The sequence below is a fragment of the Electrona antarctica genome, assembly GCF_951216825.1.
Source record: "Electrona antarctica genome assembly, chromosome: 16".
Classification (NCBI taxonomy): Eukaryota; Metazoa; Chordata; class Actinopteri; order Myctophiformes; family Myctophidae; genus Electrona; species Electrona antarctica.
The window spans coordinates 24,040,542-24,056,998 of NC_136797.1; the positions used below are offsets into that span (position 1 = coordinate 24,040,542).

General features: G+C 42.2%; 1 protein-coding gene across 1 annotated transcript in view; it reads right to left on the reverse strand.

Annotated features, from left to right (window-relative positions):
• The window catches only part of LOC306939355 (leucine-rich repeat-containing protein 75B-like), a gene marked incomplete at both ends in the record, with an annotated part of 50,017 nt that extends 33,795 nt beyond the window's left edge, over positions 1-16,222 (reverse strand). Inside the window, 2 exons of the mRNA XM_079523942.1 lie at positions 4,763-4,891; positions 15,920-16,222. Coding sequence (XP_079380068.1) covers positions 4,763-4,891; positions 15,920-16,222 — 432 coding nt within the window. The remainder of the gene's footprint in view (positions 1-4,762; positions 4,892-15,919) is intronic.
• Between the last annotated feature and the right edge of the window lie 235 nt (positions 16,223-16,457).

A 16,457-nucleotide genomic window follows, 5' to 3' on the forward strand; every position in this document is an offset into this window, starting at 1 on the left:
TAATTCGTCTAGGTCCTGACCGTGCTTGCTGGGAAGTCTCTTCTTGCTCTTCTGGTAGTAGTCCAATGCAATCATTAGATTATCACATAATCGCATGATCACAATATTTGAGATCATCGCAATTATTTTTGCATTATTGTTAGAATTGTTTCTATTCATCTGCATGGATGAATATTTCGAAAAATAGCGAAAATTCATACAGTGTGCTTGATATGTGACAGTACAGCCTTGCATTGTGCTTGATAGCGATATGTTTCTCTGTCTGCATTGTACTTTCTAGATATATTGAGGCATCCCGTTAGGTGGCACCCGTAAGGCATGCCGACAAGCCTTGTACATCGTGAGGTCAACCTTGCACATCATCATGCCACGTTCCTCTGTCGCGCATCTTCATGTCTCGTGTCTATGATCCAGCACTATAGATATTCCCTGTCTGTCTAATAAACGTTGTGAACCTGCGTGTGTGATACTGCCTAGTGCCTATACTGTGTCTCATTACTTGTTCTCCCGGGCCCGTCTCCGTACCAACAGAGGTACTTCAACTGGATCATCACACACACCACCCAGCCTACACACACTACCTGCCTGCCGGAGCCAGACAGGGGGTCCATTTAGAGATCACAACAGTTGGTACTCAGTCATTGACAGTCATTTCTCTTGTATTGCCATATCTGCCCCGTGCAATTTTAGTTTAAAACATGAATGCAATTTATATGTTCCAATGTTCATTCAATGCCCAAAAACACGATTAAATTAAGCCCTATATAACTACCAGTCTCTCCCATGTTGAGCTGGAGAGGTGATTGCTTTCACATCACGCTGTGATGTGACGCTCTCCTCCACGGCTCTGAACTCCTCATTGTCATCCGCACGAATCCGCGACGCAGCCGACAGTGGAGGAGTCATTGGAGAACTTCTGTAAGTAGCACACACTCGTGTTGTTGCAGAAGTTGGAGGTGTATAGCAGGTGAGAAGGAAATGTGACAGCACGGTTCCTCCTTGGGGAGGCGCCGGTGTTGCTCATTAGCACATCTGACAAGCTTACTATACTGACTGTTCCCTTATGAACTACTTTACGTGAGTGCGGTTCACCCCCCTTCAAGCCGCCGCCTTTGATATTCAGTACATATTCAGTCTTTGGTCCTAACATAAATGTTATGTATTTAACCCATTTAGGCCTGACCTCAAAAATTTTAAAAAAAATCTTCTAAATCCTCCAGTTTTCTGAAATAAATATTTTCACGATTTTTCAAAAAATAGCAGACCTACAAAGCTCGTAGCGCGCCACTCGCTATGAGCTTGTAGATCTGCTATTTTTCAATAGCTAAATTATAACATAATGTTTAAAACACCAGAAGGGGTTCCCGCCCAAAATGGGCTAATGCAGGACTCACCCACACTGTACACCCATTGCAGTGACAAAAATACAATAACGAGATTGCAGGGATAAAGCAATGTTCTTTCATTACAGCTCTTATACAGTATGTATGGCATTCTATATTCTATTAGACAACCTGTGTCAACTTGTGTCCTTCTCATTCCACACCATTACATAATACTCGTGATAATAGCCCTTAAATATACGGCCTCCTCGCAGCCCTCGCATTTGGACTTGACTTCCGGACACAATTAGAACAGCGATATGTGTTGCGTGTAGGTCCTGAACTATACACTGACTGCTGACTCTAACGGCGAACCGTTAAAATAAACGATGTCTGAATTTGAACGTCTTAATCACTCTTTCCCTCTGTCCTCTGGCACCCAGATGATGCCACCGCTACTAAGTGCCTCGTCCGCTGACCCCAAGGTCACGATTCTGCCCTACATCCCAGCCCTGTACACACAGCCATTACCGAGTGCTAAATAAACCACTTGGCCCTGTTACTGAACAAACACTATCAGAATATAGAGTTTGGGATGAAGCAAATACCCTTTTTGTTTCATCCAAACCAATATAACTTACAGTACAGCACGTTTAATGTTTTCATCAACAATAAAATGAGTTAAATGACCCTGTCAGAACATGACTATTAAAGTGCCCACTGTGTCTATAGTTGCTGTACAACACTGGGATTGTATACACTCATTTTCAGTCAGTGACAACCTTCCTCGGGCATTTGAGGTTGACTGCGTTGACTAAGGAAGGTTGTAACTGAGCGAAACGTTACGTCTTCAATAAAGTTTCTCTTGTACTGTGCAGGTTGGGCAGTGTGCGGTAATTGTTCTATTTTCAGGGCTTTCTAACAGACACATAAATCCAGATGTGTGCAAATCTTTTGTGTACTTTCACCTCTGCTTAGTTAACCACTTACATTTTTGAGTGGTGCTAGCCACTCCTATACGCAGCTATGTGTGTCTGTATGTATGTCTGTCCCAGAGTCCCTATGTCCAAGCACGGACAGCTGAAACACCTCGCTAATACCACTGGATGGCACTGTTGAGCAGTGAGTACAATACGGAGTAGTACAGTACAGTACAGACAAATATGAAGTAGTACAGTACATTACAGTACAGGATAGTACAGTACAGGATAGTACAGTACAGTACGGAGTAGTACAGTAATGTACAGTACATTACAGTATGGGGTGGTACAGTACAGTACGGAGTAGTACAGTAATGTACAGTACATTACAGTACGGGGTAGTACAGTACAGTACGGAGTAGTACAGTACAGTACAGTACAGCACAGTATGGGGTAGTACAGTACAGTACAGCACAGTATGGGGTAGTACAGTACAGTATGGGGTAGTACAGTACAGTACAGCACAGTACGGGGTAGTACAGTACAGTACAGTATGGGGTAGTACAGTAATGTACAGTACATTACAGTACGGGGTAGTACAGTACAGTACAGTACGGAGTAGTACAGTAATGTACAGTACATTACAGTACGGGGTAGTACAGTACAGTACAGAGTAGTACAGTACAGTACAGTATGGGGTAGTACAGTACAGTACAGTATGGGGTAGTACAGTACAGTACAGTACAGTACAGTACAGTACAGTACAGTACAGTACAGTACAGTACAGTACAGTACAGTATGGGGTAGTACAGTACAGTACAGTATGGGGTAGTACAGTACAGTACAGTACGGGGTAGTACAGTACAGTACAGTATGGGGTAGTACAGTACAGTACAGTACAGTACAGTACAGTACAGTACAGTACAGTACAGTACAGTACAGTACAGTACAGTACAGTACAGTATGGGGTAGTACAGTACAGTACAGTATGGGGTAGTACAGTACAGTACAGCACAGTACAGTATGGGGTAGTACAGTACAGTACAGTACAGTACAGTACAGTACAGTACAGTACAGTACAGTACAGTACGGGACAGTACAGTACAGTACAGTATGGGGTAGTACAGTACAGTACGGGGTAGTACAGTACAGTACGGGGTAGTACAGTACAGTATGGGGTAGTACAGTACAGTACAGTACAGTATGGGGTAGTACAGTACAGTACAGTACAGTACAGTACAGTACAGTACAGTACAGTACAGTACAGTACAGTACAGTACAGTATGGGGTAGTACAGTACAGTACAGTATGGGGTAGTACAGTACAGTACAGTACAGTACAGTACAGTACAGTACAGTACAGTACAGTACAGTATGGAGTAGTACAGTACAGTACAGTACAGTACAGTACAGAGTAAAGCACCACTCAGTTCAGACGGGAAAAAAGTGGTTAAGTGGGCTACTGCAGGGGTTCCGGGTTTGGTGATTCAAGTTTCTTTATTAGGAAAAAGCCCTTGAGATGTACAGTACCATCTCATTTTCGAGGGGGGTCCCAACATCGATACATGTCACAATGATCAAATCAAACATGTATACAGAGTAGACAAAATTAATTACCGTACATACCTACATACATGGACAAAACACATACACTAAACATTTTAGTGTATGAGTAAAACCCATTTACGTGTTAACGGGTTAAGACATATTTCAGACCGCTTGCCATAAGTGGAGTTGAATGGTTAAAATGTCATGCTCATACATTTCCTGCATTCTTAAAGGAAGGCCTCAGCAGGTAATGATTACAGAGTTCCTGTGAGAACAGGGTGAGTCCAGTTATTTGTTAACAAGCACTTTTACTGGATTTGTAGAGATACTGAGAATCTTGTGAGGGATAAAAAGTACTTTTAACAACATTTACTGCATTCATTGCACAACGAAAAGCGAAAACAAATGATCTACAAGCTCATGATGTAGAGTATCACAATGCAATAGAGCACCGAAGTCTGACGTCAATATCGGTAGAGGGCGCTAAGTCCACTGGTTCATGTAGTTTTTTATTTGCATTGTAATCCCCATAAGGGGATCATATAAGAACTGTGTTCGAAAAATAAACAAATCATCCCGGCCGTTTTACTCATATGGATATGAAGAATCAACTAACTGAGAGAAAACGTTATTGTTACTACTGGTGAATTAGTTATATGACTGACTGACTGACTGTCGTAAACGATACAGAGCCACCTCCTTGTTTATTTTTGGACCACAATTCTTCTTATATGAGACGATTTTAAGAAGTCCCCATGTTATTCTCCATAGAGAAAAACTTCCATGAACCAGTGGATGAGCGAGTGTCATCAGGACTTCGGCTATTTTTTGCTATACTTTGAAAACGTTTGAAAACGTTTGGGGGAAAAAGCAAAGAAAACTTTTGAAAGTTTTGACATGCCCAAAATAGAAGGACCACGGGTTGTAAAAACATACTATATTGCACTATAGCTAGCACATAATGTACGCTTACCTTTTTTGGACACTGGATGTCTTGGGCTAGGCTGAGCAGCAGCTCATGAGAGATGGGATCCACGAGGTTGAGAAACGCTGGGTTCTTGTACAAGATGTCATTGAGAGATGTTCCCTGGAGTCCCAAGTCCTTTAAGAAAGAAGGGGTAATTAGCAGTGGTGGGAAAAAGTACTCAATTGTTTTACTTAAGTAAAAGTACCAATATTGCAATTTAGAACTACTTCGTTACAAGTAAAAGTATCGGCATCAAAATGTACTTAAAGTACTAAAAGTAAAAGTACTCATTGTGCAGAATGTGCCATTTCACAAGTTCAAAATGTGTACAAAATCTATTGAAAATAGCAGATCTACAAGCTCACAATGCGTCGCATTGCGACGCATTGTGAGCTTGTAGATCTGCTATTTTCAAATGGTCGAAATGTATATGGTTGAAGTGGTTAATGTATGTTTTCTAATCAAAATTTAAATCTCCAAAGTAACTAGTAACTAAAGTTTTCAAATAATTGTAGTGGAGTAAAAGTACAAATTTTGGCTCTGAGATGTAGTGGAGTAGAAGTAAAAGTACTGGAAAATGGAAATACTCAAGTAAAGTACAAATACCTCAACATTGTACTTAAGTACAGTACTTAAGTAAAAGTACTTAGTTACTTTCCACCACTGGTAATTAGGACGAGGGTTACATCTTTCATTTACCGAGTCTAAATATCAAATTCAGCCCAGCAACAACAACAAAAAAAGAAAAATATCCACACTCGGTGCACAACTGAATACTCAAGTGACATTTCATGGATCATTTAATGGTAATACATCATCAGTGTTTACATAATCCTTTCATGATTCCCTTTCATCGTGCCCGCTCAAGTGCAGCAGAGCGATACTCCGTGAGAAGATGAGGCGTTTAGATTTCTCCACAGGGAAACAGATGGATGAAACTCATGTCTACGATTTAAAAATGGTTTGTTCATCGCAGCGATTAAAATGATTAAAAGTAGTGCAGTACCCGTCATCAGAGTATTTAGTGCAATACCAGTCCTCAGAGAAGTTAGTAAGGTAAGGTACCCATCATCAGAATGCTTATTGCAGTGTGTGTGTGTGTGTGTGTGTGTGTGTGTGTGTGTGTGTGTGTGTGTGTGCGTGCGTGCGTGCGTGCGTGCGTGCGTGCGTGCGTGCGTGCGTGCGTGTGTCAGTCTCAGGTGTATCACCCACTGTAGTGTAGAAACATGCAGTACACTATGAATGTATTAATAATGTATTGATTCATTCAAGTTCAATTCCCCTCCACCTCCACCCTGTTCCTAAGTATTCACGAGTGTGTGATGTGCAGAGAGCAGTTTAATAAAACTAGGAACGAGGACACATCCCAAGGGGTTGATGTTATTTGTATCTTCTGCAGGCTGTTTCTATTTACTGTGACAATGTACAATAAATCACATTGAGGCCAAGAAAGCTGCATCTTCAGGTGATATGCACTGCATGAGGACTGCAGCGTCAGGCCTGATCTATACTTAGCTGCGCGCGGGTGCCGCGCACCGAAAATAGCCGATGTACAAGAAGCTCACAACAATTGTGTCGCAGCGTGGCATTGTCATAGGCAGTGTTTGTTTTCAGACATGTCAAATAGCCCCGCTATGGCATGCAGCATCCACCTGCCTTTCACAGTGACACACACAGAGAACTAAGATTATACCACAGGTCGTTTCGAGGAAGCAATCTGATTGGTTGAAACGGCCTTCTAGCCGTGGGTTAAACCAGCACCATTCACCACCTAATCAAAACAAAGAATTCAGCTGCTCTGTTTTCCCAGAGCGCTAGCAAACTCGGTGGCTAGGCTAGCTAGTTTCTTGGGACATTTGTGGTCGTAGTGACTACATCTGTCATTAAAAAAATATATTCTTTCAGCGATTTTCTTAGTTTTAAGGGTAAGTGTTGTATAATTGCAATATTACACTCGAGGGTGTGGGTTAACGTGATTATTGCCACTTCAGTGATGCTTGCGGAACTCGACTTCGTCTCGTTCCTCACCGCATCCCTGTCGTGGCAATAATCACGTTAACCCACACCCTCTCGTGTAATATTGCTTAATTATACCACAGGTCGTTTCGAGGAAGCAATCTGATTGGTTGAAACGGCCTTCTAGCCGTGGGTTAAACCAGCACCATTCACCACCTAATCAAAACAAAGAATTCAGCTGCTCTGTTTTCCCAGAGCGCTAGCAAACTCGGTGGCTAGGCTAGCTAGTTTCTTGGGACATTTGTGGTCGTAGTGACTACATCTGTCATTCAAAAATATATTTCTTTCAGCGATTTTCTTAGTTTTAAGGGTAACTGTTGTATAATTGCAATATTACACGAGGGTGTGGGTTAACGTGATTATTGCCACGACAGTGATGCGGTAAGGAACGAGACGAAGTCGAGTTCCGCAAGCATCACTTAATTGTTCTCAGCATCTAATCCACACGTAGGGCTAAGGGCTGTCACGATTACAAATAAAAGTTGACGATAAAAAGTTGAACATATAAACGGCTTAACGTCGAGAGAGATACACGACTGACCCACCCAGGTGATGGCAATAATACTAATGACCATTTGTCTTACCGTGGCGTGCACAATGAAAACTCCTGATTTAGAAGACATTTTGATGCTCTTGCTACTGAAATGATTATTTAAATGGACATTTAACATGTATCTCTATGGGGGAGAAGGACAGCTTGCCCTGTCTCCTCGCTGCTAACGTGCCTATTGGACAAGGACGGGTTTGGGAGGGACTTAGCAAAGGGCTGTGTGATTAACGATTTAATTGTGTTTTTTGCATTGAACATTGGAACGTTACAATTTCTATTTCTGTTTGCCTTTTAGGCTTCGTAATCACAAATCGCACAGTAAATAACTTAAATATACAAAGAAATCAAATCACTGACACATTTAATAATTTTATATATATTTTTTCTTTACAAAAAATGTACAAAATATCGGAAATAGTTGATCTACAAGCTGTCAACACGTCATCTGCTATTTCTGCGATTTTTGATTTTTTTTTGAAAATGTATGTGGACTTTTTTCAACGTGGAAACGATTGACGACGATAATTTGCGATTATCTCAGATAATTGCGATTAGCCGTGCTAGTACGTAATAATTGTGACACATTTTACTGCTGATCTCCTAAAATGTATTCTAAACAGTGTCCTCTATTAAAGGAGCATTCAGTGATTTGGGTGATTTGGAAAACCACCCAGTCCACCCCGGTAACAAAATGTGCACATGCACGCTCTACAGTGGGGGGAAGTGCAACAGGCCAACAGCATGTGCACCAAGGCCCGCCCCCACTCGATCATGATTGGAGGAAGGCCCCTCTCATCCTGATTGGATGAAGGCTTTGCCACCCGCCACCAAAACTGAAACTAGGGTTTTTTGACCCCAGGGGCTCACTGGGGACAGGGAGGAACTCCTTATATGGTCAGCACACTCTATAGTAGGGAGGATTATCCAGAAAAAAAGAAAAAACAAGTGATATTTGAATTAAGTCAAATCACTGAATATACCTTTAAATGAGACATGCTACGGCCCTCCACCTTTCTCCACAGTGGTGTGTCAGCCGGAGGTCACGATTCACGAATGGGATTCTGTTCACTGGGCAGCTATCCCATCACCATTATTGTGTATGGCGAGGACAGCCAGGGCAGCGAGTCACTTGCTACATAAAACTGTAAATGTAAAAGGCTGTCAAGTAGACCATCCAACGAGAGGGGCTTTTCCTACCCCTCAGATTATGACATACTGTAAGTACTATGGCCCTCATTTATCAACCGTGCGTACGCCAAAATATGGGCGTACGCCGAAATTACCGCAATTTTCGGCATTTACCATTTGCGCCAACGTTTGATTTTGAACTTGAGCCAAGACAAGAACCACGTCTGGTCGGGAGCTGTCGTACGCTTTGTCCTCACCTGTTTTTCTGTCGTAGAACAGCGGAGCAGCATTGTTTGACCAGCTGAGAGGCTGTCACAGGCATCTAAACATATGTAGGCTGTTTATATAAAACTGTATGGTCTGGGCTAAATGTAAAAAAAAAAAAAAAAAGTAAAAGAATACATCAACGATGTGTCTTTGTGTCATATGAAATTAGTAGGAGATTTCCAACTTTACAAGCAAGCAATTAAAATCGCGCAATTAAAAACAATGTTGCAACGTATGCTAAGCCATTTAAACAGTGTTTTGCATGAGCTCATACATGCGAGGATTTGGGCTGAAATATTTGTGCTGAAATATTTCCATGACGGGACGTTGGAGAGTACTATAGTGCAGTGGTGCAGCTGCGGAGAGTCCCAGCGTGGGTAGCCTACTGTTACTGTATAGCCTTACTAGCCTAATCTACAGCAGGCCGATGTCTTTCTGGAGTTTGGTATGTGCAATCTCCTCCTCGTTTAATAAACCCGACGCGTCGCTCGAATGCCAAATGTACCGTGCCAGCGCAAGTGGGAACCGCATCGGAGATAGGTAGACTACCCAGCCAGCCCACCACCACCACCAGTGCCAGCCACATGAGGCTATACGGTTTTGGCTGCACATTCATATATTGACAGTTGACAGCCCCCCCACTGCAGCGACTAGCGACTGCGAGGCAATCTAAAGACTCTCGAACGTGCGGTGCATGGTCAGTTGGTCACGGTGTCACGGACGGACCACAGTGATAGAGAGACAGACAGACAGGACAGGAGGAGCACCTATGCAAAACAGCAGCGTGTGTGTGCCTATTTGTTATTTAATTCATGGTTCACAGGTTCAGGTTTTCGTTCACTAATATATCTTGTTGTATATTAAATTAAAAAGACTTTAATAATTTAATATACAACTAACAACACACAGTGACAGTTGCTTGCAAATTGCGATATGTGCGTGCGTGCGTGCGGGGGGGGGGGTGAGGCAGGCAGCAAGGGAAGCGAAGCGAGAGGAGAAACAGACAGGGTAGGCCTTTATACAGCTTTATTTAATTCATGCAGGTTTATTTATTTAAGATACAACAAGTTGCAAGTTGCCTTGCGTGTGCGTGCGTCTGTGTATGAGAGAGGGGGCAGCGAGGGAACCTTTTTTTTCTTCCTGTAACCATGGTTTCCAGGTCGTATGGCAGTTGTTCATGTCGCAAAAACGAGGGCGAGGCTTGATTTCATAGGGCGTGCCAGATAGATTTCAGCCGTCACATTTATAAACGTCCGAACTAAATTAAGGAAGAAACAGCTGTCTGCGATCACTTTGTAAATGCCGACCCGACGTGGGTGTACTACGAATCCTACACTCGAATTTGGGGCAGAATTTCCACTCGATTGATAAATGAGGGCCTATAAGAACAGAATGGCCACAAAGCAAACAGTCAACTCCTTGATGAATGAAGCAGAAGACAGTATTATATTCTATGTACAACGGACATTTTCTTTCTTTACTTTGAGTTTTTTTTTTTGTCCAGCACTGATTGTATCAAGAATTGTGGGGACGTGTGCATCTTTTCTCTTTTCAATAGTCAACTGCGCCACAATAAAATAATCTCCATGCATTGCAAACTAAAAATAAAACACTGTAGTTTGTAAGAGAAGGTTGGCGGTTGAAGCGAGTGTAAAACATGAACAATATTCTGACAGTCCTTATGGGTACAGGAAGCAGAGAGAAAAACTCCCATCAGCAGTTTTCCCCTCCTCCAGATTTCAGGTTGATTTATTACAGTCGAGCTCTGCGGGATTCCCTGTTGTTGGGTTCTCCTCCAGTTCAGCCCTCCCCGTTTGGTGTAGGCTGCATAACGTCGCTGTCAGCCAGAAACCCTGTATCTCCTTATTTAACCCTGTAAGACCCGGATGTATTTGTACTTGCATTTTTTTTTAAACCTTTCAGATGGTCTTGTAGGAGTACTTTGGAGAGGAAAATATAATGTTTTTTTCTTTTTTTATCTTTTGGTAAGTTTTTATGCAAATGTTGCCATATAGCAACGTTGGGTCCATCACATAGCAACATTTCCTATAGGCCATTTTTATGGATAACATGGCGAATGTGTAATTACTTAACTAAAACAACTTAAGGATTCATTTATATGGTTTATTATTTGGCCTCAGATTTGGCCTCATTTGATGTTTTTTTCATAAATTAATGCCATATTTTTATACTTTGTCGTATAACAGGCTCATGCAAAAAAAGCTGATCTACTGTTGTGACTTGTTAAAAAATGTGCCTTCATTTGCCTAGCATGACATGCCCCAAATAGGGATGCCAGGTAGACCATTTGACTTAAATCATTTAACTTAGCCTAACACCCTGACATTTTATTTATTTTCCAGAAATAAATATTTTTGCGTGGCTAGCATAGCTAGCAATTCACAGGCTGGAGCCAGGCTAATAATAATAATAATAATGGATTGCATTTTTATAGCGCTCAAAGCGCTTTACCTATACATTTAATGTAGCTATTTTATGCAATCTATCCAGTCATTTTCATTCCATGAAATGATTACATATAGATTTTCACAAGATTTTCATACAATGTTACATTTAAGTTTTTTTTTTTTTTTTTTTTTATATCTCAGCGCTAATGACATGCCTATAAGATCCTTGCTTCACTTGTGTTATCAGATCAAAAGCTTTCTGAAATAAAAAAGCCGCTTATCTCCTGTGATGGCTGCGGTGGCTGCGTCTTCCTGTGATGGCTGCGTCTTCACAAGAGTTAAAAGCAGAGAGTTTATAAGATCATTTTCCCACATCCAGAGCTCATTAGGATCGATGCATGTTGTGCTGAGATATAAGGAATATGTAGAACCTGACCTTTTTGAATTAGAGAAGCCATCTAATAATGTCACAACTATGATGTATATATATATTTTTTTTAACCCAACAGCAGGAAGGCTTAGACAGGGACACGGAAAAGCAGCGCAAAGCAATTAAGTCATTTCGACTTATTTATTTTTTATCCCTCGATTTTGTAATCCATTTTTTTCACCCCTGTGCCAATTATCTAATGTGATCCTGGGCTCTCTACACACCCTCTGCCAACCTAGTCCCCATATATGGGGGACATGGGGAGAGCAACGGACTTGAACTCATGCTTCCTTCCTGCCTGAGTGTCCAAGTTGCTCCTTTACACGTGACAGGGGGGGTTTCCCTGGTTGGACGTAGCACGTGGAAGGAACAAGTTATTCCAACCAGTTCCTTTCCCCTCCATCAAGCACCCCGGTTGGCCAGGGGGAGGCAGTTTGTTTAGAGACCAGGATTACTGCATATTTTTGTGAGGTTACCTACCCTAGGGGACACGGGGAGAACATGAAAACTCCGCACAGAAAGGCCCTTTCGCCAACCCCGCCTCGGGTATGGGCACTGATGACGCGGAGGAGGAAACACGCCGCCAGCACCCACAGCGCCCCGAGCGGGAATCGAACCCAGGACCTTCTAGCTGTGAGGCGACAGCACTACCAACTGTGCCACCGTGCCCCCCCATTTCGACTTATTTAATGACATAAGGAACAATAACTCTCACAAACACCCTGATAGTGATAATATATAAACGGGTACAATTTAAATGTTATGTTGTGAAACAAATGGAGGAATGCGCAATCAATTTGTCATGAAAATGCACATGATGCTAAATGATCTAAAATAGGCAATTATAAATACTGTACAAAATGGAGTAGGAATAGCTTTCAAATAGCCACTGATTAGCCACTGACAAATGATTTACAGAGTAAGATTTAATTGAAAAGTATGTCAACTCATCTTATGTCATATTTATGTTTAGTATTATTATTTAGAGAGACATGTTTGCCCTGTAAGCAGTAGTAGTGCAAAAAAAAGAAAAAAGTAACCCAGTTGTACAGTAACTAGACAGAGTGGGCACTTTAATAGCCATTTTCTGCATCGTTTACACGTGTACTAGTATTAGTGGGCATGCTTTAGAGTTTAATGGATATGAGTGCTGATTCCTTGTTTACTAATGAATATCAAGAAGACCCCAAACTGATTAACTTAATAGTCCAGAAGGCAGATCTTGAGATGGAGTAACAGTCCAGTATTATTGCTTCCTTTGTGTAATGACTTCCTGTGTGTGAAAGAGGCATCAGGCATGCTCCAACAGATTACCAAAAAAATGCAGCCTTCCCTGAGAGAAAAATAGCTGCTTTGCGGCTCACTGAAAAACGGGATGTTTTCAATATGAAGTATTACTAATCAGACATTTTTGCTTCAGCCGCCCGATGTAGCCTTATGTTCAATTTATACTCAATTTAGTCGCTCAATGAAAATAGCACATCTACAAGCTCACAACACTAGAAGCTTGCATTGTGAGTTTGTGGATGTGCCATTTTCAGTAAATGACAGTCACGCACGTAAAGTGCATAGAGAACAACATTGTACAACGTCATGCATGTGTACATATGTGCATATTTGCCTGTGTTGTTTGTTGACTAGAATTTATGCTTACGCTGGTTATTCCGATCTCGCACACTACTGTACAGTAAAATCGCTAAGAGCGTTGAGCACTAAATTATAAATTGTAACTATAAATCCGGATTAACTGTGTCACGGGGCAGCCCATGCCCTATAGACTAAAGAGGAGCAAACAGGCATACACTACACAGCTGCTTCCATTTAACAGCAAGCCAGCTTGGAGGACTGTGTGAGTGGACAATGGACATTAGTGTCATGCATTATTCTTATTTTATCATTTGTACCAAACTACCAACAATGAATTATAAAAGGCCACAAATATGGTGCATGGGTTTTAACAGCATTTCTGTTGATTGTGAATTGTATGATTGTATGATTGTTTGGCACCTGTCTCTCCTGCAGTACCCACACCTACTGTGACAAGGCGTGACAAAAACCTGCTCGCGGCAGGAGTCTCTTCCTCGACTGCTGGTGGATGGAAATGAAGCTCCACGCGGCTTCTGCCGTGAGCGATTTTTTTGTCGCACCTTGTGTGGGTGTACTGTATTGTTCCTCTTCTACTCCCAGACAGTTGTGTCACGAAGATGCAAGATGCAGCTAAGAGCAGTTGTCACTATGAATGCCACAGACGAATAACAGTCTAAGTCCACACTATTGATCCATAATGTATAAATGATAGATAAAGGTTCAGGACAACGAGGCCTTTTCGTGGAGGGGTCAGAAGACTGTTTTTCGTCTGTGGTACTGGTGGATGGAAAATGATGCTCGCGCAACTCTAGCTATAGCTACGGGTGCTGTAGGTGCATTTCTAAGCAATGGAGTAATCTGTGTTTAATGATGTACATTGTAATGGACTGGAAATGTTGGAATATCTGGTCAATACATTCAGTTCCCCATGTTGAACTTGAACTACTTTTAACCTGGTGTAAATGTTTTGGGCAAGTCATTAAAAGACGAAAATAAATAAATAAATACATTGGTTAACTTAAATAGTTAAAGCATGAAAACAAATAGTAGCATTAGTCTTTGTGTTACTGTGACTAATATACACCTAGGTGATATGTACAACAATACACACGGACACACAAACAAAGCACACAGGTCATTGTTTCCCGGTTCCCAATAGCGTTGTTACGCCAGTGCCCCTTGAACAATGAACTATTCCACACAGACACCATTCGTTCCACCGGGTTTCTTTCATCAGACAGTGAGGAGTTTCACCGTTTTCGCTCCCCACTGAACATGCAAAGAAAACAATTCCCTGTCGGCTTCCCCCCCGCGAACTCAGGCCAATTGTGTTTGCTGGAGCGCCCGACAAAGCCGGAGGCATCGTTGAGAAATGGAACCCATGTCTCCAGTCAGTGGTGGGCGTCTGGACGAGTATACGTTAACCCTGTGCCACCCAGACACCCACACACAGGTGATATTGACAGGTCAGCAATGAAAGCCTGTTAACTACCTCAACCAACAGAGCACAGCACTATACACAGAGCTGCCCAAAGTTCTTATTAAAGCGCTTCTGTCTTTAAAAGGTCTTGCATTATATGAATGGGCAGTTCGAAAGTGTGTGTGTGTGCGTGCGTGCGTGCGTGCGTGCGTGCGTGTGTTTTTTGATTTGATTTTATCTACAAAGTTTTGCTTAATAAGCCTTATTATGTTCCAGTTGGACTGGAAGATTGGCACCCATTACAGTGATCACACACACTGGGGGGGGGTCTCGCCCCCAAAATCGCCAGGACGCAAATCGGGCGACCTCGGAACGGTAGCTGGAATTCCTAAAGATAAACTCAGTAAACTATACCTACATATACCGAATCATATACTCAGTAAAATGGTGCCAAATTAAACCTAACACTATCCCGAGATTCCTTGCGAATTACCACGGAAGCATAAGCGTGCGTCACAGAGCGCATGTTCGGGTCTGATAAGTCCCGGAAAAGATGCACTGTGATTGGCCAGTAATCAGCGTGACGTAGCGTGCCTTCCACACTTCCGGCGTACTTCCTCCCCCCAGTGTAAATTGTCCTTCGACACCCATGGCTCCAACGAACTGCAGCGGCCAATGAGGTATCTATTTTTTCTATGGTACGATATCGGCTCTACGCGTCCTCCCGGTGGGGGCTCCTCACTGGTAGGTGAGTCAGTATACAAAAGCAGTGACAACATACATTTTGTATTCCTCTCCAGACACATTTAATGTGTCTGGGTAGGAATCAGTTGACATAATGACTAAATTGTGGAGAAAGGGTAAAAGGCACTTCATTGAACAGAACTCAATTAATTAATTAAAGTCTGCTGCTGTTGTTCATAACACAACCTGTGGATAGTTCTATAAAAGGTCAGTGGATTTTTATCGCAGCTTTATTGAGTTTAGCAAATGGCCATTTTCTTCTTTTGATTAAAAAAAAAGATTTCTAGCCTATTATTGTGTACAAAACAAAGCAGTTCACAGCCTCTCTCTGGGTGGGGGTACACACACACACACACACACACAGACACACACACACACACGTGCACACACACGCGCGCGCACACACGCACACACACATACGCACGCACGCACACACGCACAGACACACACACACGTGCGCGCAGTCTGCACTCACTCTCGAATTGTTTCAAAGCGAATCGGTTGATTTACGGACAAACGCACTTCAAATAAGAAAAAGTTGTACAAATAGCCGTGCTATAATGAAGCCAATTAAAAGCCCAACAAGCCAGCCTATAAATAAACAACTCCTTACCTTTCTCAACATTTTCAGCACTTCACTCGCTTGCTCTCCTCTCTGCTCTCGAAGAAAGCTCTGTATTTGTCGAATCCAAGCCACTCGTCTAAGGTACGGGCTGTCGTTGGTTTTCCGCAGCATCCCCGGGAGCTTGTCGGACTTGTTCAGCACCAGGGACGTAAACAAGAAGTCCCCGCCGCACATGCCCGCACTTCTCTCGGCTTCTCCTGCGGGGCTATCGTGCCTAGTAGTCTGACGCTTCCTCTTGGACAATTTCGATTCAACATCGAGACTCCTCTGTCTGGTCAACTTAGAACCCATCACTTCATGGAAGATATATCGGTGTGTTTCTCAATAAGGCCGATTTGACACTAGTATGCTCCCACAACAACATTATAGTAAACTTGTAGACTGAGTATAAACGCACTGCATTCTGTTATATATTTTCGACCAATTTTTTTTTATATGCTGTAAATGGCAAAATAATTTCCAGCATCAATTAAATCAAGTTTGTTTTTGCTCTAAAGTTGCTGCCTTCCTTTAAGTCTTTATAATG